This window comes from Anthonomus grandis, chromosome 1 (genome assembly GCF_022605725.1).
Source record: "Anthonomus grandis grandis chromosome 1, icAntGran1.3, whole genome shotgun sequence".
Classification (NCBI taxonomy): Eukaryota; Metazoa; Arthropoda; class Insecta; order Coleoptera; family Curculionidae; genus Anthonomus; species Anthonomus grandis.
Window position 1 is genome coordinate 1630586 of NC_065546.1, and position 25942 is coordinate 1656527.

General features: G+C 32.8%; 1 protein-coding gene across 1 annotated transcript in view; it reads left to right on the forward strand.

Annotated features, from left to right (window-relative positions):
• LOC126743950 (uncharacterized) overlaps nt 1-25942 on the forward strand; it is a 282046-nt gene that overhangs the window by 96439 nt on the left and 159665 nt on the right. The window contains exon 5 of the mRNA XM_050451243.1: nt 10003-12087. Within this exon, the coding sequence (XP_050307200.1) occupies nt 10003-12087 (2085 nt within the window). The remainder of the gene's footprint in view (nt 1-10002; nt 12088-25942) is intronic.

Consider the following 25942-nt stretch of genomic DNA (forward strand, 5'->3'; position numbering starts at 1 on the left):
TATATATGCACTTTCCTTTAGTTTACGTAATTTTGAAATTTGCTCCTTTTTTTTCCTTTTTAGGATATTGAAAAGAAGAAACGAGCTCAGAGATTAATAGATTAAGCCTCAGGTATATAAAAAAATCTATTATACCTTAAGTAAATTATTGCAATAAAACTTATTGAACTTAAATTAAATATCGAACGGTATCATAACAGATTTAAGTTCACATTTCTTTTAAATAGGTGAATACGTCTATTTTCTTCTTCTTTTTAATGAGATAAAAATGTCAAAATTGATTTTTGCTATAAGTGATGTAATACCCAATAAAATAAATAACTCATTATGAATTCCTCACCACAATACAGATTTTACTTATACATAAACTTTTAGACAAACATTCATACAGTACAGGCTAATAAACGCGTTAAATTTGCATGTAACACACATAAGCTAACGTAAATAACTAAATATCTAGCGAAGCTGGAAATTCATTCATGATAAATTTTATTATTTAAATGTTTGCACAGGCTTCAAACGGCTTACCTCGGTTTGATGTTTAAATCCCAAATAATTGAGTGTATAAAGGCGTGACGCGATACGTTGCTACTTGCCAGAATAGTTGGCATCGCTTATTATATGCACGCAAAATTATTCGAGAGAGACAGACAACACGTTTTCTGTGATACGTATTTAGTACTCGGGCTGCTTGCAATAGCTGTAATTCGTAATTTTATATTTAAATTCTCGTGAGAGTTTTGTATAATAAAATTAAATAAGGCCAATTTTTAGTGGTTCAGAAGTAAAAAAAATCATGGTAGTGTCGCCAACACGAGAGTAAACAGGTAATCTGTAAAATTCTCATGTTTTTAAATATCATACAAATTTAGTACTATTTAATTTAAAATAATATTTTTAACTTTTTTTATCTAATACTTTAGAAAAAATATCTTGCATACATTTAAGGTGTAAACAAAAATATTACTGAATAAATACCAAGTGTTAAAAAAGTCCCAGACTCTTAATAATTCGTGAATACTCCTTTTTATCAAAAAGTATCCCAAATAAAAATTTAAGATCAAAATTTGAGGCATCAAACTCATCAATTTCATTATTTTCTTGGTTATTACTATACAGTCTGGCCCAAATTGAGTGCACGTTTCTTGGAAACTATAAGAGATAGAAAATTGGTTAAATGGAGAAAGTTGTAGGGCATTTAGTTATAAATTTGGTGCCGCTTTTATAACGATTTTATCTTTTTCCGATTTTGAAATATTTGGAAAAAAAAAAAATGCATTTTTGAAAAAGGGCTGTATTTTTTTTATTTTAACGTATTTTTAAAATCTGTAAAAACATTATTAGGACAATTTTTAATGACAACGTATGCCTGAATTTAGTTTTTGTTTTCGACGTTTCGGTCCTAAGATTCCATCTTCAACTTCTTTTTTTCTTGTAGCGGGCATGTTGTTTTTTTGTTAAATTAAAAAGATTTTTTTTCCCTTTAAAAACACTTTATGAAAATATTTCATTTTTACGTCAAAAAGGAATGCGGAGGCCATGACTACGGAGGCCATTTGTCGTATAAACAAATTATTATTGTTTAATGATCTAGCGTCATTTACTGACAATTCTACAAAATATTATTTATTTGATTTAACTTATTTAGTAGTTCTTATTAACTCAAGTTTTGAAATAACAACACCAGAAAATTATCAAAGGGACAATGAAGCTCGCGATAAAAATATTTTAGACCATTTTAATGCGAACCCGAAAATATTGACTCGAAAAGCTGCAACTGATATGAATATACCAAAGACTACCATTCAGAGTCCTTAAAAAAATATCCGTATATTCTAATGTTCAAGGTTTAAGGGATACAGACTACCCAAGACGATTAGAATTTTCAAACTGATTTGAAAGGCAATGTCAAAAAATACCTAATTTCAGTTTAATTTAATATTATTGTTACTAATAGTTAATTGATTTATTTAGAAATTAAGTCAAAGTATAAGTTAGCAAGTTAGTAAGCTAATAATATTTATGTGTTCAATTAAAGTCATGGCCAATTCAGCGAAAAAAAATTATTTAATTTTTTGACGTAAACAGAAAAAAATATTTTCATAAACTGTTACACACCATTTTAAAGGGAAAAAAAATCTTTTTAATTTAGCAAAAAAAAATAATTTAGAAAAAAAGGAGTTGACCGACCGAAACGTCGAAAACAAAAACTGAATTCAATTATGCGTTGTCCTTAAAAAGTTGTCCCAATAAGGTTTTTACAGATTTTAAAAACACGTTGAAATAAAAAAATACAGCCTTTTTTCAAAAATGCAACTTTTTGATTTTTTCCAAATATTTCAAAATCGGAAAAAGATAAAATCGTTCTGAAAGCGGCACTAACTCGGCAACTAAATGCCCTACAACTTTCCCCATTTAACCAATTTTCTATCTCTTATAATTTCCAAGATACCCATACATTAACACCCAATTTGGGCCACACTGTATCAGATTACTTATAGTTATTGTCTTATTGAACACACTTTAGATATACCGTTGACTCCTACTACGATAAATTAATTAGGCCATATTGTGCAAGGTCCAACGTTTTTAAAAAGTGATGAAGATAACAGGATCACCTTGAAAATCTTTCTAAATGAAACTTACTAATTAATTAAAGAATAGTATTTTATTACAAAAGGTTAATAGATACAAAAATACACACATTTATATATTACTATTTTATTTATTTATTTATTTATTTACGGAATCCATTTACAAAAGTGTTACATAGCATACCCATACAAACATATATATTCAGATACAAAACTATCTATAAATCAATAAAAGGTGTAGATGAGTTAATTAATTAAAGCCCCTATGAAATAATATTTTTTAACTGCCACTTAAAAGATGTAATCCTGACAGACCATTAGCACTTTGAGCCATTCGTGTAATTGGCTCATTAATGCCATAATTGGTATGGTGGAATGAGACTTAAAATATTTCTGATTGTCTATTCAATCTGGAAGGCACCCTAAGTTCAAAAAAAGACAATAACTCGGGACAATCTATAGTAGCATCATCGAGTAATATTCTTCGTGACTCTAATGTGGGTAAGTTCAGGTTATCCCTGATAGTAATACTCCTATCTCCTGTAACCACATCTAAAAGCAGCCCCCTTAAAATTTTATTTTGAGTTTTTTCAATCTGCTCAATGTAGCAGTTATATGACGGGGACCACACAATTGAGCCATACTCCAAAATGGGCCTAACAAGAGAGCAATAAAGTAATCTAAAAGTAAACAAAGACAAATCAGTTTTAGACCGTTGGATAAAACCCAGCATTTTCATTGCCCTACCAGTCACCTGATTGATGTGACTTTTAAAAGGGAGTCAATAAATATTCCTAAGTCAGAAACCTCTGTTTTGACACAAATTGCTACATTATTTATTTTATAAAGAAAAGCAATAGGGTTTCATTGCTTAGAAAAAGTAATCTTATGGCACTTATTGATATTAAGGGACATTTTATTCAAGTGGCACCAATCAAAGAACAAATTAAGGTCTTTTTGCAAGAGCACAGCATCGGAAAGAAATGTGATAGGCCTAAATAGATTCACATCATCGGCAAACATTAGCACACGACAATTTTCAAGTTTCCAAATTAAATCAATCAAAAAGAGGCAAAACAAAACAGGGCCTGTGTGAGAGCCCTGTGGCACCCCGGATGGCACCAAAATTTGAGAGGAACATGTACCTTCAAGATTAACAATCTGGGTTCTACCTCTGATGAATTCCGAGATCCACTGAAGAAGAGGCCCCACAATACCTAAAGCTCTAAGCTTCTGCAAGAGTACCCCATGGTTAACCCTATCAAAAGCCTTGGAAAATTCTGTATATATTGAGTCAACCTGATATTGAGTCCCTTCTCCAAGTTGGTAGAGGTAGTTGACATAAAGCACCAAATTAGCATCAGTAGATCTGCCTTTTATAAATCCAAATTGCTCAGGATTAAATAAAGATTTAAAACTCCAGACAATCCTATGACTGACCAGGCAGTCAAGCAGCTTTGACAACTCAGATTGGCTACACACAGCCCGATAATTGGAAATTTTATTCCTACTACCAGATTCAAAAATGGGTTTTAGAAAACTTCTCTTCCAGAGAGTGGGATAAGAGCCAGTACCTAGAATACCAAAATCTTACTTTTTCTATTTTTAATTTTGTATATATACCACATATTATATAAGTACTCTGTTAGTTAGCTGCTCGGTTAGCAACAGCTTTGCTGAAACTGGCCGAGTATGAAATCAGTGTATTTTATTTTATTTTTTTTGTTTATTTTTTTATTTGATGAAATAATTGTGCTATTGGGGACAACACAAAAGAACAATTTAAAAAATTAAGTTATATATCATGTTCGGTGCCACAGAAGTTGTTGCTAGTAAATCAAAGCGTTGTCAAAATAAAAAGTTGTATAAAAAAGTATTTTTTTAATGTAATTTATTTTGGTTAAATTTAACTTACAAGTTTTTTTTTATTGAATTTGTAAAAGTTTTTATTTAATGTATAATATGTATCCTTCGAAAAGCAATTTTCGTTTTGTTACATACTTGTTGGGCGCCAAAGAAATGCAAATACCTATAAAGATTAAGATATATTTAAATGACATTCGTGGACGTGTTTTTCCAATAATTTATATTTTATTGTCTGATTGAAAGTAACAATTCTTACTAAATAAAAATGAAAGGTAATTTAGTACATTATTGAACTCACTTAAAATTTTTTTTTTTTTTTAAAACCATGAAATATGAATTCTCGAATAAAAAATAGGGCATGGACAGCGTTTTTTATATATGAAAAAACACATCGAAAAACATTTTTTTTGCAGGTTTTGATGGAGATAATTTTGAGGAGGATCTTTTAATTTAAAGTCATAGAAAATAGTCGTTTTTATTCAATTTTTATTAATCAGCCAATAATATTCTTTTTCAATGTTTTGAACCCAACTCAACCCTGTGTTACAGTTTATTTTCGTCAGATACATAAAGAATAAGAAAATAAAATGAATCTAAAATGTTAGCGAAAGCATAGCTCGATTATAGAACTTTAAGAGGCAATTTCTAAGTTATTCTGGTGCTAAAATTAATAAAATAAACAGTTATCATTTCAGTATTAATTCTATTTTTGATATTAATAATTTTCAACCCTTATGATGAAACTCAAATTATTAATCATAACATTAATTTTTTTTAACTGTTTTGATTTCACTAATGTCAGAAGTCATATCCTAGCCAATAAGGTCCCAGCTCATTCTCCTATATCCCTACTAAAACCATTTCTGGCGCGAAAATCTTTGACCTCGAGGAGTCTTGAAGAACAAGCCTTTGAAGAAGGTTGTTTCTTGGTATTTTTGCCGATTTTACTCCCATGAAAAGTTGAAAACTCACCTTTTGGGTATTTTAGTTTGTGGATACTAAATGCCATACTGCAATAGTGCAGGATTATAAGTGGTGTAGTTAAATCCCAACTTTTTCAAGGTTCTTTGTTTAAGTGTCCAGTTTTGTGTTCCCGAGAAAAGGCCAATTCCATTGGCTTTTTCTTTTATCCCCCCGTATGGTCTTTATCCACGATTATAAGAGGTAGAAATCTCCACTCATCTACTCCAGTAACGTCCACAACATTTACATTGACATTCACTGTTAAACCGATCCACCCAGGTCCCCCATCGCAATCATGCAGCCCTTTTGGAGCCAGGTTTGATCAATGTTTGTGACGTTTAGTGAACCATGCAGTCAGTAAAACAACCTAACCAGTAAATCAAAGTCCTGTCAACATTCATTAGCTTTACTGTAGTATATTAGACTAAATACTAACCTCAAAATTACATTGTTACCACTCTCATCATTAGATTTTACTACCACACCCTTGTTTTGAATAGTTTCATAATAACTAGGTACATATTAGTTATTTTATTGAAATAGACCGTATAGATCTTGTAAACTGGATAAATAGGCCTATTTCGAAGGTACTCATGCAAACTTTTAGCCCCCAAACAACATAATATAAGATTTTAGTTTTGATATAAACACTATATTTAGGAAGGGCAACATAACTTGTTCTTAGAATAATAAGTTTGATTATTAATTTTTCTTTTAATATAGATTCACTTAAAACTGTCTGTTCTTCCTTGTGAGATTTTCTTTCAGGTTTATAGGTCCTATAGTGATTTTAGTAATTTCCTGTTTTCTTGGTCATCGGGATTTTCTTATCCATCTGGGATCTGGAGTCTCGGCAGCATGGTCGTTGCAATGACCTTCGCATCTGTTATCAAAACGTTAGAGGACTTCGCTCGAAAACAAAAGTACTTTACAATTCTCTTTTAACATGCAATTTTGACGTTATTGCTTTGGCCGAGACTTGGCTGAATGATGGGATTTATAGCTCGGAACTTTTTCCGAATGCGTACTCTGTCTACCGCTGCGATAGAAACTATGCAGAGATGTCCGAGAAGAGGGGCGGGGGGGTGGCATTAGCAGTAAAGCAGTCATTTTCGGTGGTAAAGTTAAACTTGGCGCTTTCTTATAACCTTAAAAATATTATTGAAATCATAGGTATAAAAATTATATTTGAGCACTCTTATGTATATGTTATTTTAATATACATACCACCCGGACTTAATGCTGATATATATGAAAATATTTTTGAATACTTATCTTCTTTAACCTATCTTTTCAACTCAAAAATAATTTTGCTAGGAGACTTTAATATACCTGAGTATATTAATTATTCGGAAAATTCATTATCATCCAACAGATTAAACCAGATTATTTATACTTTAAACTTTTTTGACTGGAATCAGGTAAATTTTATTAAAAATTCTCAAGGTAAATTATTGGATCTGGTCATTACATCAGAGCCTCAATTCTGTACTGTGGAGCGATGCTACGACTTCTTGGTTGACGAGGAAGCTATCCATCCTTCGTTATTTATAAGGTTCAATTATACCCCTGACAAAAAGTTTAATAACTGTAAAATAGATAATATTTTTTATAACTTTAAAAAAGCTGACCTCAGATTGTTATATGACAGTTTTCTTAGAGTTGATTGGAGTGATTTGGAAGCGGTTAAAAATGTTAATACTGCTATGAACATTTTCTATCTGAAGATTTATTCTTGTCTTGATATGTATGTTCCGAAAACTGCAAAAAGAGCTCGTACCTACCCGCCCTGGTTTTCTTTTGAAATAGTAAGAGACATAAAACAAAAACATAAATTTTGGATAAAATTTAGACGCTTTCATTTTCAACAAGATTTAATAAATTTTCGAGAATTGCGTTCTAAAATAAAAAGAAATGTTGAGCTGTCATACAAACAATACTGTGCGAGACTTGAGAATGATTTAAACTCGCAGCCTAATAACTTTTGGAAGTTAATTCGGAGTTCACAAAAAAATAACTCCCTGCCCCAAAATATGTTTGATCAACAAGGAACTTTGTTATCGGATCCGCAGAGTATTACTGATGCATTTGCAGCTTTCTTTCGGAGCTCATACACGACTTTTAGTTCACCTCAAGCCTCTAACTCTAATAATATTCAGACACCGTACCCGGAGTGCATAACCATAACTAGATTTACTGAAAACGAGGTATTAAGTGCTTTAAAAACTATAAAACCCACACCGATAGTTGGACCTGACAAAATACCCGCATTTCTTTTATCAGACTGTAGACATGTTTTTGCAAAACCATTAACAATTCTTTTTAACTTGGCCCTTAAACAAGAATGTTTTCCTGATCTTTGGAAGTCGTCTAAAATTGTTCCCATACATAAAAAGAATGACAAAAACATGGTTGAAAATTACCGGCCTATCACAATAATAAATAACTTCTCCAAATGTTTTGAGCGCGCACTTCATTCTGCTTTATATCCTAAAGTGGGGAGTCTTATAAATACTCGACAACATGGATTCATGAAAGGTAGATCTACCACTACAAATTTGATTTCTCTTACAGAATATATCACCGAATCAATAAATGCAAACTCTCAAGTCGATGTTATTTATACAGACTTTTCAAAAGCATTTGACCGACTAGACCACAACATTCTCATTAATAATTTCGACCTATATTATGGATTTTCTTCTTCTTTGTCAAATCTTTTACAGTCCTATCTTACCGAGCGACCACAACACGTGGAATGTTTTGGTCGTAGTTCGGTGCAGATAGTTGCCACTTCCGGAGTCCCACAGGGCTCAATTCTGGGACCACTTCTTTTCAACTCATTCATTAATACAATATCTGACCAACTTGATGTTAATAGCCTGCTGTACGCAGATGACAATAAACTATATATTAGAATTGACTCTATTTTGGATTGTGAGCGGCTACAAAATAATTTAAGTCTTTTGAATACATGGTGTAAAAATAATAATCTACCCCTTAATGCGGCTAAATGTAATGTTGTCTCATTTGGCTTAAAGAAAAACTTCATTACTTACAACTATACCATAGATGATGTTATTCTGCCTAGATCAACTGAATTTAGAGATTTAGGGGTGATCTTTGACAGCTCTTTCTCTTTTCAACCGCATATTTTAGATATTGTCAAGCGCAGTTATAGAATGTTGGGATATATCATCAGGAACTCGCAAAATTTTAATAATGTTCTTAGTCTAAAAATTCTGTACTTTTCTTATGTCAGATCAATATTGGAATATGCATCCCAAGTTTGGTCACCATATTATACAAATCATATTCATGAACTTGAAAATATTCAACGAAAATTTCTCAAATATCTTTGGTACAAGAGTGACGGAGTGTACCCAGAAATTGGTTTCCCACATCAGCGTTTATTGGAAAGATTTTCGTTTGCTTTGCTGGAGGATCGGCGAAAATCCGCTGATTTGCAATTTTTATTTAAGTTGGTAAATAATATTATTGATTCACCAGATCTATTGCAGCAACTAAATTTTCATGTGCCTCGCATATCAGCAAGGAATACATCAACTTTTTACCTATCAAGACCTAGAACCAACATTTGTAAATTTTCTCCTCTGCGCAGAGCATGTAACATACATGACTCTGTTCTGGATCAGTGTGACATCTTTAATTGCAGTTTGTCGGAAATTAAAAGGGTACACTTTTCCTAGATGTTTTACCTTTAATTTACTTTGTCTATATTTCTTTTAATACCATTTGCTTGTAATTATTGATAATATTGTATTCTTTTTGATTTTCTTAAGATACCTATGTTTTGTAATTTATTGTTGTAATTTTCCCACTCATTAATTGGAATTTATTCTGTGAAGTGGTGTAAATAAATAAATAAATAAATAAATAAATAAATAAATAAATAAAACAGGTGGCGCTTATATTTTATTGATCTCTTGTTGAATCCATGCCACTCTACCAAAGTGGTTAGTGCTAGTCAGCTTCCCTTTGAGAAGATCCCCTGAGCTGTCTCTATAGCCTATAGTAAGCCTCCCTCCTTCCATTGGTTCCCTTGTACCCACTTTCTAGCCGTCACTCCCCATATCTTTGCTCTCCTTTTTCCTTCCTGTTATTCCCCATCCCTCCATTCAAATTTCATTTAATCCAAGTATAATTAAAGTGATATTAAAGTAATAAATTTTTATTGATTAATTATAATTATTAATTCTTTATTTTTTTTTATTATTTTTTAAGTTTTTTTCTTTTTCTTCTTTTCCTTTCCGAAGTTTTATTGCAGACTATATTTCATAGTTTTTAATCGTTTGCAAAAAAAAATCTTTTTTAAGCGAAGCCATTTATATTACCTATAACTACCTTTTTTTATTATTTATGGTGAGGATATTGAAAATATTAATAACTTACATATAAATAATAAAGAAACCACTTGTTTAGCTCTATTAATACACCGCCGAGATAAAACCGTAACAGGTATGCAAATGAAATTCTCAAACAATAAATCAACGCACCCACCACATCCAAAACTAATTTCTCCAAAAATCACCATTAACAGTTTGTTTACTTGTTCTAGTTCCTACACGCCTTCCTCTTCGCCGATCAGCCTCGACCTTGACGATACATCTGACAACACCGCTCCGAGCCCGTCCAACACAAAGAAGAACGTACCATCTTCCACTTTTCTTCAATGCACCGCCGCGGTACCACCACCATACCGAAGAGACCTACATTCTGATGTTATTAACCTAAACCGACAAGAGACCACCAACCAATCCGAACAGGTCTTCGCGCCACGTGACCGTCTTTTACAACGTTCGGGCAATGGTGCATTCGTCAGTTTGGCGTCTCTCGCCAGTTCACTTTTAGACGCGGAGTACGGGATAGTGCCGCACGTTGATTCCGTGACGTCATGCTTTGGGGAGTTTTCGGGTAATACGAGCATGTACGGTGGTGGTTCCGGTGGTGCGGGCGCCCAGCAAAATAACGGAAGCACGAGCGGTGGTACGGCGGATAATGCTTTCAACTCGGTGGATTTATCGTTAAATGCGGCGAATATTGTTGGATTACCGTCGAGCCATGCACGGTACGCCTCGGTACCTTGCGGTGGCACCAGCACGAACTTTCAGAATGCCCATGCGGTAACTAGGTCGCAGAATGTCGTCGGGTATCCACAACATTATAGACATATCTCGGAACCATCTCAACAGTTTTTTAAGTATTCAGGTAGTAGTCAGCAGGTGCCTTCGTTGAGTCAAAAATCGAACCAATCTGGGAGTACTCAGCTAGAGCAGCACAACTTGCAATTGATCAATCACTTTAGGAGCAGCAGTGTTCCAAAATCTATGACTTTGGTCTCAAAATATGACGTCACAGCGAATAGCATACCTCCCTCTGGTAGCTTAAGGGTTAAGGGACCGCAAGTTATCTCACAAAACTCCCTTAGTTCAAATGGAGAATCGAATAGTAATAAAATTAAAGTTGCTACTAATGTGAAAGCTTCAAACATTTCAGTACCTTCTCCGTTAAAATTACAACCGGCTTCATCAATATCCTCAGTTTTCCCCTCTAATCCTTCCGGTAATGTCAGTAACGTTAACGTAAATTTTTACAGGGCAGTACCCGTAAACGTCGTAAGTTCAGTGCCAACAATTCATTGTTTAAACACTTTGGGCAATAACCAAGGCAACAGTGTCTCGAACGTGCAAGTGCTCCCTCTGGGAAATGGAAATTTCCCACACAACACCTCCGTAAATCAAAATTCCCAGCTTCCAGTAAGAGGGTCAGCCCCAGAAGGGCTCCAAAATAACAGTGGCCAAGTTATAGTGCATAACGTAAACCCAGTTTACACAAGTAATAATTATCCACATAGAATAATAACAAGCAATATTGGTTATCCAGATACGACACAGGGAAGTATTATAAGCCAAAATATTGCTGGACCTTCTACAGACAATAATAACTCAACATCAACAGCTTTGGGTGACTCTATTGAAGTTTCTTATCAACCAGCAGGGCGCGTTATAACTACAACAGCCCAAATAAATAGTGGCCCCTCGAGCTCCACAAACTTGAGTGGCACCCCTTTAGTCATACAGAAACCGCCGGCAACATCCAATCCACCCACTGTGGTACGTACGAGAACCTTCACAAGTACCGAAGCCCAAACCGACGATATATCGCCTATACCCGATAATACTCAAAACCAAAACGCCGCCCTAAAGGAGCAAAGAAGACGCGAGAGACGAGAACGTAGACACCATCGAAGAAATCAACAAAACGCCCCAAGAAATGCCACAAGTAGCGCGACTCAAACTCAACCGCCTCAAAATAATTTGCAAGAAAACCGTTTGCCGGACATATTAAATAGTCATCTACCTCCTCCGTATACGACTATGCCGAATAATCAAACGGCATCAATGTTGCCGCCCCAAATTATCCCTCCACCGCCCCCGTTGCTACCCGGTGCGCTATTGCCGAATCCCCCCGGGCCGGTGTTACAAACTGTGGTGCCGAACGGTGTGCCCGCGAGTGCCTTTGTGTTTCCGGCACCTCAGCAAATTGCGCCGCTCATGCAAGGAGGTGCTCCCGTGCCGGTTTCTGTGCCAGCCACGGCTGCTAGTGGATTTAGGTTTGGATTTCCTGCCAATGGGTTTAGAAGGTAAGTTCAAAATAAGGGATGAAGTAGATCTTGAAGCTGTAGAGTAAGAGAAATATTCCCAAAGGTAGAACAACAAGTGTAGTAAAGTACCGTCAAATGGGGTTAAGTGAATCAAAATAAGTGGTTTTTTTCGTTTTTCTGCCAAAGTATTAAATTAAAAAATATGTAAAAAATATTGTAGATTCTGGTAAACGTCTTAAAAGATTTTGTTAAAACTTGTAAGCATTTAAGCATGGGAAGTCCTCCATTTTTTTTGATAAAGTCTGATTCACTTTACCCTCCGGTTTGGGGTAAAGTGAATCATGTATTAGAAGTGCTGTAAAATTCACTTTAAACATAATGTGGGTAAAATGAATCAACAAAAAATAAAAAAAGAAGATTTAAACGGAAAAAAACACTTAAAAAAAACAAATTCTTTATTCTAAAGGTAACAAAAGTAAGATTAAGTAACAAAGTCTTATTCTATAACACATTCTATCACAGAATATTAGGCTTTATAAAAACAACAAACTTAGGAACTTTTCTTTAAACAAAAATGGCACTCTTGGTAAAAAAAACTTAAGTCTACATACAAAACATAGGAAAATTAACAAAAAAGAAATTACTCCAACTTTTTAAATTCGTCGTTGTCTAAGTTAAAAACAAATTTACCCCTCTTGAAAGACTTTTGACGCAGTTTTCTAATAATTTGGTCTTGGCTTATTAGGCAAAGGTCCTGTATTTCTGGATAAACAAAATACCCCTTTTCCGAGTTTCCCTTTTTTCTCATGGCATTTATAGTAAATTCTTTTTTCTTTGAACAATTCTCGATTTTGCCAACAAACAATCGATCTCGTTTCTCAGTTGGAAACTTTGCAATAATAAACTCCCCAATCCTTGGCTCCATGGATAAGTCTATGTCGATCATGTAAGTATCATCATTCGATGTCGACGGATTTGGATCAAACTCGTCAAAGTTTTCAACAATATTTTCGAAATCACTTAGGGAAAATTCTTTATCTAACTCTCGATCTAACTCATCATCCGATATTTCCAGGGCTCTTCTTTCGTTTTTTTTCATGTTTTTTTTAGATGATTTTTTTGTGGGTGTTTTATCTATTATCGTTGATAATAAACTTTGACTTGACACACTTTTGCCAGCCTTGATAATAATTTTTTTCCTCTCTTTGTTGATTGATTCGGGGTAGTTTTTAAATTTTTTAGGTGACTGATTATTGTGTTACTCCAGGCCTGATCATTATTCTCACCATTTTCATCGATGTGTAAATTTCGTGGAATTTTATTTAAAACTTTGTTGGGATCGAGCGGAAAAATTTCACATGCCTTAAAACCAGCAATGGAATTTCTTTCGACTTTATGCCAACCTTTTCCACACTCTGTCTCAGCAGCCTTGGAAACTCCGTTTTAGGAATGACTCCACGGTGTTTTAGTTTCCATTGTTCCAAGGTGGATCTCCATGCAGCTTTTAAAGGCCTAAAATACGCGACATCGAGCGGTTGAAGCAAATGAGTTGAATTGGGAGGGAGTAAGACAAAATCAATTTCATTATTCTCACATTGCTGTACGACATTAGTGGTAATGTGGCAATTTAAGTTATCGCCTATTAAAACTTTACGCTCAGCAAGCTTTCGAAAATAAGGCATGACAATTGTCTTAAACCAGTCCTCAAATATATCAGAGTCAAACCATCCACTCATGCTTCTGTTATATCTTGCTCCTTCAATTCCTCCCTCTGTCCAACCATCATAGGAATGTTTTGCCTTGTATACCGTATATGGAGGCAGTAATGTTCCATCAGCGGCTATTGCAAACATCACAGTTGTGCTGGTCTTTGAGGAGTCTATTAACCTATGGGCATGCTTTGCACCTCTTTTTGTAATTACTTTAGCCGACCCGGGATCATCCACAAAATTGGTCTCGTCGTAATTGATAATATTTTGAGCAGGGACGTCTTTCAACGTGACCTGCAAGTTTTCAAAATATTTTTGAATAACCTCGCGGGTTAATGCACCTCTAACGCGTTTTGTATTTTCAGCCAACTTAACGGTAAGGTCTTTATTTCTGCTCATAAAACTTTTGAACCAGTCCATCCCTGGCATATTTTCTTTAAATCTGGAATCCCTTACTCCTAGTCTATTTAGATATTGTTGCACAATTGCTCTAACATCTGTACTTTTTAATGGGAATCCCCAGTCGGCGCAAATTTTGATTGTCTCCTTTAGTCTTAGCTCTTGCTCACCACTTAGTACAGGCTGTCGACCATATTTTAAAGAATGTTTGCCATGATATCTTCTTTGAATGGTACTGAAAGGTACACCAAATCTTTCAGATGCTTGTCTCATGGACATATCACCTCGTCTAACCGCTGCCACTGCTCGACGAACATATTCTTGATCGTAGTTACATTTTCCCTGCGGCCCCAATTTTTTTTTGTAAATTCTCGGCATGCTAAAAAGACTAAAACTAATAAAAAAATATTTCTTATATAAAAAATTATTAAAAAAAAAAGTTCTAAAAAATTTAATCATAAATTTACAGCGACACTTAAATGATTCATTTTACCCATTAAAGTTACCATCTTAGAAAAAAAAAATGCTAAAATTCAACAAAAAAAAAATTTACCAAAAATTAAGCACAAATTTGTTTATTAATGTCTAATAAACACATTAATTACATTCAAGTAAATAAATATTAATATTGATCACTTCCGCAACCAATCGTTTCCAAAGTTTTGTAAAATACAAAAAAATCGTTTAACCGGAACATGTCGTTATGGTACTCACGTGTATTTTTTTGAGCAGCGAAACACACCCCACCACATACAAAGACATACTAACGAGGTCATCTCGATGCAATAATGTCACTATATGGGGCAGGTCTGCGACGGGATCGACTTTTTTGCGGAAATACCCGATTAATTCATTTTACCCACTATGATTCACTTAACCCCGTTTGACGGTAACTACTTTCGGCTCTGCTACTTTTAAAAGATTACGCAAGAAACTTAATAACCTCAAAAACAAATACCGGGTGGTGCGTCGCCGAGCGGAACATAGGAAGTCCCATGTAAATTTTAAGCGGGTCAATTATTGGCTTCCCTGTACATTTTACAGAAAAAATGTAAAATAACTTTTTGAAGAGATCAATCTGGCAAACCCTCGTGCGAAGTTTCAAAAAATTATAATAAGCGAATCTTGAATTATTCAATTAAATGTAATTGCAAAATTACCAAATTTTCGATTCAGGTAACACCAGACACCAGTCACCAGCAAACAATTTGTTATAAGGCTTTGTCAAATTTGACGTACAGTCGAATACAAGAAATGTTTTTTTTTCGTTTTATCAATCTCACAAGCATACATTCAAAGTAAGACACGTTAACATTACTTTTTTACCTAAACTTTTATTTAATATAACCAATAGCAATTATTATTATCGATTATTAAAAAAATAATTTTATCATACTTAAACCAAATTTAATTAAATTAAGAACAGGTTTTTGGTTAAGGACAAAAAATGTCGGGGACATCATTTTCTACAACTCTTCTCATTGAATCCACTTACTGCGATGAAAATTACAAAACGTAGATGGCGCCAAAGTACCCAAAAAAGTGTTTTTTCGCTTTTTGGGATAGAAAAATGTATATAATTTATTCATTAGCTGTACATACCTATGTACAAATGATGAATAACATTTATTTTTATTTTATAATATAATATAAATATACAAAACTACCTACAGATCTTAATACATAAATATATACAGTGCAATACAAAGTAAATATATACAGTAGAGTAATTTCCACAATAACATTTACTATACCTAATTCAGTTTCAACGTCGACATGTACGTTGATAATTATTCTCTGTTTGGGTATTAAATCTACATTCAGGTATGATTTTTTAATGTTTTTAATATGTTTTCTCAACTTTTTGTTTATGTATTTTCAAATTTGGATTCAATTAATTCTGTAACAAAAGAATTTAAAGTTAGTGAAGTATTATTCCTCCTTATCAAGGCTTTTATGAGATGTTCAATTCTATTACTATGACACTATTTGGAATTACCAATTATTTTTAACATTTAACATTTATTTTTAAACCAATTTTCGAATAATTCGTAAGTAATATCATCGTTATAATCAACAAATTAAGTTTTTATATTTTTGGCTAGGCTAAAGCGCTTGTAAAAAATTATTGTTTGATGCAACAGCAACTAGTAATTCATTTCTTTAATGGAGCTGTTTGTTCCGCAAGGAAATCTTTCTTTTCTTTTTTTTTTGTACTTACAAAGCGAATAATTTCTTTATTTTGTTTAGCTAAACGAAAGCCCTTTAGTTCAATTTAATCGTATGTTCCGACACAACTAATTTAAATTGAACTTCATAATAATTAATTTATTGAGCGCGCTAAAAGGTACCCAGATTTATTACCATTGGCCGCCTGTTATATGCCCAGCGCGCAAGTAAAGTACTAAGCAGCGCGATCCAGATATTTTTGGGCAAGATAGTGAGTCGCCGGTCGTTTGTTGAGGCATAGATAAAGCCTTTAAAATCAAACGATCGAACTGCAACCTAAAATTTAAAAATCTGACAAAATTGTGAAATTGAGGAGTGCTTCTGTGGATGTTGGCAGCAAATAAGGAGGTACCTCCAGAAGCGACGGAAACGTAGGCCTTATAATTTTATTATCTCTGGGTATTCTCGCTTTTTTTATTATCATCTTCCTTTTGGGTGTTGCGAAATAAATGGTCCACTATCGAAGGAATTAACTTAGATATCAAAATTATTATAATTTTTTAATCTATTTTCGCGGCAGGAGCTTTGGTTGTGCATTTGCGTGATGCATATACCGAGCCTATATAAACAATATCTCTTTCACCCTGCCTATATTCATGGATTGCTGTTAAGTATTTCATATTTTTTCCATATTTTGAAACCATTTTTAAAGATACAATAAATGGATAATGTTGGAATTATTTGTTAGCTGTATGTACAGGGTGTCCCATTTTGGGTACTTTTGCACGATATCTCCGTTATTTTTAAAAATAGAGAGTTGCGGTTTTCGCGATACTGTGCTACTTTTTCGTAAAACTAAAGATGCTGTTAACAGAATTCTCATAGTCCTTTTATTTTTTAAGATACAAAGCATTTTTGCCTTTTGAGACCCCCGTCGTATCTCCATTATTTTTACACTTTTTGCAAAAGTAAAAACTTATTCTTTTAGATTTTTTTCCATAGAATCTAGTGGTATAGATTTTTTTTTTTGATTAATAGTTTTTGAGTTATAACCCAAACTTATGTTTTTTTAATAGACCAGGCGAATTAGACTTTAACAGTGCACAAATTGCTATCCGGAAACTGACTGTTGGAGTTGGTAGAGGGGTTTATAACAAGTAAAAAAAAACGAAAATCCAACAATGGGGTAATAGGGGGTTGTTTTGGGGGAGGTGAAAAGGGGTGGAAAAATATTCTTTTGCAATTTCCGGCGAAAGTTGACGTCTAATTGAAAAATGTTCAATAGAAAAGTTGTAGATCATAAGAAAATCTATAATTTTTGTAGAGGTCACTTTTGAACATAACCTCAAAATAGCCAAGATAAATGCGAAAAACCGTTTTTTTTTTCGTTTTTTTCAATTTTAATTTTTTATTTTCACAAAAAAAGTTCAATCTTTGTAAAAATTTGTGAAAGTATACCTTTGTAGGACTTAAATAACCTCAATTTTTTTCAGATCGAAATATTAAAAACTTTCGGAGATATGCGTTTTTTTCGGAAAAAAACCGTTTTTTTTTTTTTTAAATCAAAATTGTACTTCAGAAAATCATGGTACAGAGTTCATCCGAGGCACATTTTTTTTGTTTTCACATGTACTTTCTTATGAAATAAAGAAACTATATACTTCCCATTTGAAAAAACGTCGAAAAATGCAAAAAAAGTCAGAAATGATTTTTACAGCAATAAAATTTTTAGAAATTGGTAATTATTTATTTAAATTAGTTAAAAAATCAAAAAACAGATTACACCATTCGATTCTACGGAAAAAAATACAAAAGAAACTATGTATCATTATTTTACCGGAAACTTAATTGGGCACAGTTGGGCTTTGTATACCGTGTAAATACAATCACATTCTTACGTATTTTCTCGATTTTCATAGAAAATAATTGTTTTTCGAAAAAAATACAAGAGACAAAAATTATTTAAAATCAAATTGTCTACAACTTTTGTTTAAAACATTTTTCGCAAAAATCATTAGTTTGTCAGTTTTAACAAAAAAACATGCAAAAAAGTCAAAAATCGTTTTTAACATTGTAAATTTTACAGTTATTCTTAATAATTTGTTTGAATTTTTATAAAATTAAAAAAACTAATTACATAATTTAATTCTACAGGAAAAAGTACAAAAGAGAATGTTATTATTTTTATACGAAACTAGATTCTTATTATATGTAGCGTATCACAGCTTACATTATGGAATATTACAAAATTACATCAATCTTTTTCTTTTAGACAAAATCATAATTTCTTGCTTATCATCCGTACTTTCATTGAATTCCGTGCTTCCTTCATCTTCATACTCTTCTTCAATATCACTGAATTGTTCTTCACATTCTGGATCCAAATTATTTTTATCAGATTTGCCAGAAAAATTATCATACTTTTTATTGAAATATCCATAAAATTATTATGTTTATGCCAAGTTTATTACAGTAATGATATACCCTTGGCAATCATAAACTAAAAATATAAGCAGATTTACGTCAAAATAAAGGCATAATATAGAGAAATTTTTGAGGCATTTTTACGGGCGGAGTGGGTCGTAAAAGTTTCAAGAGGGCTCTCAAATATTTTATTAGGGGTAATACGGATTTATAATGCGTGATTAATTTGTATTATTTTTCTGTTAAATAATAATTAAGAATACCAAACTAAAAGAACAAACATTCGCGTTTGCTGTAAACATTTTTAACATAATAATTATTTTCAGTTGTATATAGTAGAATAATAGAGAGTTTGATTAGGGCATGAAACAATAAACTTAAAAGTGAATTTTGTGAAGAAGAAATGTCAGATTTCCAATTAAAACACCCTTTTAAAAAAATGTCAATTATTTATTTCTCTTTCTAAACATAATTTAACCGACACTGTATAAATTTTAAATTGATATAAGATAACTCAACTTTCATTTTATTATCGACAATATTAAATCTATATTCCTATAACAGCTGTATATTAATTTTAATTATTGACAATTAATCATTATTACACTTTTGTAATAATTGTTATGTAACAATAATTATTCGCTTTACAATACATTAAAATATGTTTGACCTGCATTGATTTTGTAGCATGCGTTTACCTGGTCGTAACAGCTATATAATAATGTAAATTGTGGAGAATGGTTGTTTTACCTTTTTGGGTCATTGAATAATATTTGATTTAACTTATAGATTTTTTTTTAGTATTTATTAGCTTCAACCATATCACTTTTTTTTAATTAGATATTTGTTAACTGATGGTTTAAAGTGAAAAAAGCACTTTCTATTTACCTCTATATTTTATTTCCTATACCTGGGCGTAATAATACATGAAGCGCAACTGAACATAAATTACCATTAACTTCCTTTATATGGATAATTTGCTTACAAAAAATTGTGGTTATCAATGAAGAAATTTACAGTACTTAGGTTTCTACCATAGGGGTTACTATTAAATAAGTTTGATATTATTGTGTCACTTAAAACAGGTTTTTATTTATTTAATTAAAAAAAATATTTTACTAAAAGTTTCCAACTTAGTATACAATTTAGTACGTAATTTGAGAGTAAAAAATGTAAGGTAAAAAATTACTTACATCTTCTTCTTGCTTGTCAATTTCTTGCTTTTTTTCCTCTAATTTTTTTAATAAGTTTAGCAATTTAGGGAGTAAAACGTTATTTTTCACCTTGGTAATGTAAAAAAAAACATAAATTTAAGTCGCGATTCTTGTATTATATTCATATATTTGCTAAATATAAAGTCTGTTTGTTGTTGAAAATCAAAGGATAACTAATTATTTATTTCTCAGCTATTTAAGTTCCTAAAAGGCTAAAATTTGAAACATCACTTTTAGAAAATACACACCCCACATAAATTATCGCATCACTCATTATTTCTTAAATATTTCAATTTTTTTGCCTGTTTTTTTAAATTTTATTGATGGTTCTGGAGGTATTCTTGCGGCACATTGGCCCAGAAGTCAAAAAGAACATTTTGAAAATCATCTAGTGTTCTTATTGGTGCTGGATGTTGCTGAATTTGCCATCCTAGATGGTCCCAGATATGTTTTATCGGATTAAGGTCCGGGCTACATGCAGGCCAATTTAGGATGGGTATCTCGACCTCTTCTAAGTATTGCCGAACAACTCTAGCAGCGTGTGGACGAGCATTATCATGCATTAGCATAGAATTATCACCAATATATGGCATATAGGGCACTACATGAGGTTCTAGGATATCGGTTATGTACCTGTCAACATTTAGTCTTCCATCATTCACTGGTACTAGCTCCGTGCGATCCTCAAAAGAAATTGCTCCCCAAACCATGATAGAGCCACCACCAAAGCTTTCAGTTTAACAAAAATTAACCTGATCGTGCCGTTCAGCACGTCGCCTATACAGGGTGTCCCAAAAGTAGACGTCCAAACGAGAGGAGGTGATAGAGGAGATCATTTGCAATGAAAAAAAACCCTATATACTATCATCCGATTGTTGATGGTTTAAAAGTTATTTCCATTTTCCTAATTTTTGTAAAAATCGCTTCATGCATCATGCACAAAATTTATTACAAAAATATCATAATTTGTTTACTTAGTATTTAGTGCGAGTGTGACCCTAAGGAGTGCACCCTTTCATAAATATGATTTGGATGCATAATTGTTTCTTTCACTAGTAAGAAAAAAATAATTTCTCAATATGTTTAATTTTTATTTAAAAATTATTTGCCTTTTAAGTGCACCTGGCAGAAACAAATTTACTACAAAAAGTTAAAAATTATCAGGAAAAGTTACTTATTTAATGAAAATTCTCATATGGTGAAATACTTTTAGATAAGTGATACGAGTATTTTTTGATTGACATCTTTATTAAACTAATCGTTTTTGGACGAAAATCAAAATATTGTAATACAAAATAATCTAATTCTTAATAATGAAAAAAAAAAGAATTTATTGCTATTAAACATCACAATAAATGTTCAAAATGCGAACCACCTGCCCTAATACACATTCGGCAACGGCGGATGAAATTACTTTTTATGCGCCGAAAGGCTCTGTCATTGTTGGTAATAACGTTGGCCGCTTGTCTTATTTTTCTTCGCAGTTCTACTTCAGTCTGGCTTTCATTGATAAAAACAAGTTCTTTGAAGTATCCCCATCAAAAAAAGTCTAAGAGGTTCAGGTCAGGCAAACCCGGCGGCCATTAGATGGTTCCTCCCCTTAGTCCTCTTCCAATCCATCGATTATTAAAAGTAGTATCAAGATGTTGCTTTACGATTCGGGCAGAGTGAGCAGGAGCTCCGTCGTGTTGCAGCCACATGTCTCGCCGTGTTGCTACAGATACGTCTTCAAGTAAATCGTTCAAGTTATGTTGCTTTCAAGGATATAACAGATTTCTTTGTAAGACTCGATAAACTGTGGATTTGGGAAGTCCCGAACGTCTTGCTATGCGACGAACACTTGTTGTTGGATTCTCTGTTGCAAATTCCACAATATCATCTTCATCGTTATCATTTCTCGGTCTTCCTACTCTCCGTGGCTGACCAGGAATGATGCCTTCCAAGTAACTCTGATGCACATTTATGAAAACTCTATGGTCAGGATAGCGATTTCGACCGGGAAAGCGTCTTTCATATTCTCGGGCAGCAGCTCGAGCATTTCCATCACAAAGCCCATAAACATAGTGCATTTCTGCATATTCGTGGGAACTATAAGCCATTTGTGAAGGTTTACTTGTAATAGTAGCGAAGGAGTTAAAACACGAAAAACTCCAAAAGTAGAAACAGCAAACAGTCTAAGTATAAGAAATAAAGCCTAATTTGTTGAAAAACCAGAAAGAAACTAACTACATTCGTGATAGGGAAACGGTATGTTGATCTTAAAAATTATTTGAAAAAGAATGTTTAGTTTTCTTATCATAAATATTTAACCGTAAAGAATCTGCATAAATAAAGCAACTTTTTCTGATAGCTGTTAATTTTTGGCCGAACACGTGCTTTGTAGCAGCATCAATACAAACGCAAAAATGTGTATGCAAAACTTAAACACATTGGGAAATTATCATTTTCTAAGTAGTGACAGAAGCAATTGTTTTGCATGCGATTATTACTTATGCAAAAGTACACTATTTAAGGCAACATTCATAACAAATACCATGCAAATACGTGAGGATATTCTTTCTATGAGTTCTTTACAGAATTCATGACACTATTTTTATAAAAAACAGAAAAACGGTAATAACTTTTAAACCATCAACAATCGAATAATATTATATGGGGTTTTTTTGATTGCTACTGACCTCCTCTATCGCCTCCTTTCGTTTGGACGTCTACTTCTGGGACACCCTGTATACTGGTACACGCCTATCTGATGAATATCGACAAAATCTTGATTCATCCGTGAATAAATTCGGACATTACGAGCAGCCAACAGATCTGTTTGCAGTCTTCTAGAGGTAGTATTTATGCCTAATTCTTAAAGCCGTTAACCTTAAGTAACGATCATGTACTGCCGAAGTTACCCTTCTGCGGCCTTGTCCGGGTCGTCTGGATAGCTGACCTGTTTCTTGGTAGCGATTAACAACTCTGGATATGGTGCTTTGTTGAACTCCCATTATCCGAGCGACGTATCTTTGACTGCCGATGGCCGAAGATGGCCTTCTATAAGCGCAATGATTCTAGCGGCTTCTTCATTAGTCACATGTCTTGTTAAACGTTCAGGCACATGCATTATTAACAATAAATTTAAATTTTCACTTTAGAATAACACTATTGAAACGCTTAGAACGTTTTCGATCTCAATGCATTCGCCAACACAGGAATAATTTACGCGAGCATTTTTGCTTAAAAAAAATATGTAAGAAATTCCGATCATTTTTTGTCCATGATAAGAAACCAGAAATATCTTTTAAGTTGATACATATACAGATTGTCCCAAAAAATATTAAAAATATCTTAAAATACTAGTGATGCGATAAATTTATATTTTTCATTTGTAAACTTAATTCGTGAAAAGTTAATTTTTTTAAAGACCCTATATTTTATTTAATGTTTTATTGTACAGTTAAAATACCTTTAATTTAATATAACACATTCCTATATCTAAGTAGCCGCCTTTTAGAATTAAATAATTATTTTCGTAAAATTTTATAATTTTAAACATTTTTATTTTGTGAACTACTGAGTACGAAAATGCCACAATTGTATAATAAATAACAGTTTTTTTATTTTCATTTTTTTTAATATACAGGGTGAAAAAAAATTAGAGAGGGTCGATTTTTTTTTCAAAATTTCACAAAAGGTCGATATTTCAAAAACCAATAGAAATAATATTTTGATTTTTTTTTACGTATTCAAAAGATAGTTTATCTGGATACCTAATACAGCATTTTCCGAAAAATTCATAAAATTTTGAAAAAAAAAACATTTTCTGAAGAGACATTTTTATACATATTCCCGTAATAATTTGACTACACACTTATTTCAGCGTTTTTCAAAAAATATACCTGATTTCGAGAAAGAAACATTTTTCTGGAAAAATCGATTTTTTTTTTCAAAAAGTTCACAAAAAGCCCATATTTTAAAAACCGGTTATAATAAAGTTTTGAAAATTTCTTAATCAATCAATCAATCAATCATATGCTTTATTGTCAAAAAATTACAAAATTTTGTAGACAAAGCTAATAAAAAAAAAACAAAACAAAACACACAAAATAAAAAAATAAAAATAAATATACAAACAAAATAAATACATGTAAAACTGTACAAAAACAATGTACCTGGTCAATATACATCATGATGTATAAAATGTCAATAAAAATAAACACAATAGTCAATAACAGTAAATTAATTAAATACAGAATGAAAGTGCAATTTATTAAAAAAAAAAAAAACTAATATATTCTCTATTTTAAGATATAAAAAGAGCCAGGGTGTGTGTGATACCCAAAAAGTTATCCTATAAAAAAATCCTCTACTGCGTACAAGGCTTTTTCCATAAAGTATGCATCTTTTTGGCTCTATATAGAATAATAGAGCTTTTTACTAACTCGGCCCGAGGGGTTCGCAGATAAAGATCATGCACTGCGTTGCGAAGTGGCCTACTTGGCATTTCTGACTTACGTTTGCGTACTAAGCAAATAGATTCCAATATGAATAAAGAGGGAAGAGTAAGTATCTTATCCTCCTCAGACCCAAGGTGAAATGAAAACATATCTTTTTAAAACACGTACTTTTTTGTAAAGTGTTGGGCCCAAAAAACAAGAAAATATCAAAAAAAAATTTTTTGTTTGTTTTTTACTGTAAAAAGTAAGGTATCATATTTGATTCCTTGGGTTTAAATAAATACAAAAAAAGTTTATTGGTCAAAAAGAGCAAAACAGTTTCGCTCAACGGAGCAGCAAAGATATACGTCACATGAGGCACACTTAGCAAATGTCAATTTACTACATTTCGAATATCGACATTTTAATCTGGATTTCTGGTCGTGTTTGGTAAATACTGGTAGATGAGTGTTTCCCTGCTTCCTCTTTTTTCTATCTGGAATAGGCTGAATTTTCCTTTGTTTTCGGGGCGTTACCTCTTCATCAGAATCACTTTACTCGCAATCTGCTTGAGGAATATCAGTGTAAACGAGAGTTTTGGCAATTGATAATTTGAAGTCAAGGTAATCTAAGATTTCTTTTCTCCGCAAGCCTTCTGGAATAGCATTTTGTCAGTATTCCAGCCAAGACGCAGCTACGGCAAAATCCAAAAAATTATAAATTGTACGTACTGTCCACTTTTTGGTACGTCCACGCATTGCATACTTTCCAATGACCCTATCTAATAAATCGACGCCTCCCATTTTCTCATTGTAATCGGCAACTATTGCGGATTGATTAATTCTAATGTATTTATTTTCGGTCTTTGACCACCTTTGACAACTACCCAGGGGTTCAATACCAAAGCAGGAGGAAGCAAAATGCACTGGTTTCGAATCAAACCATTTAGTCAGAATAATTTTTCCATCTCCTCTCTTGAGTGAGTCATGTGATCCACGACCCAATTTTTTTAATAGATTATCAGTTTGCGGAATTGCGTATTTGGGAATTCTAAAAACCATTATAGTACCAGCCAAAGTTATTTGTCTTGACAAAAGAACATCAATCAAAGATATTGAAATAAAATAACAGTCAGTATACACTGATACTCCTATCGGCAAAGTTTCGGTCAGCTTCAGCACCATTCTGCCACCTACGTTTAGTTTTTCTGGTGTTTTAAATAGCGATGATTCGACAGATGATCCTTTTCCTTCATAGAGATAAAAGTCCAAAGGAATTCCCTTCGGTTTTGTCATGATGAAATTTTTTAATCCCACTGGATTTGGCTTACCCCTAACAAATTGTCGCATTTTTACTTGGCCATGAAAAGGAATCACTTGTTCATCTATTGACGCTGTTTTCGTTCATTTATTTAAACGGCATCCTCTTTGTCTAATAAAGGTCTTACTTTCCAGAATTTATCTATTATTTTTTCTTCATTGGTAACCCTCTGATCTTCTACAAGTTTTACCCCTGATCGCAATATAAAGTACCGATTTCTTGAAATTGTGTCTGAAAC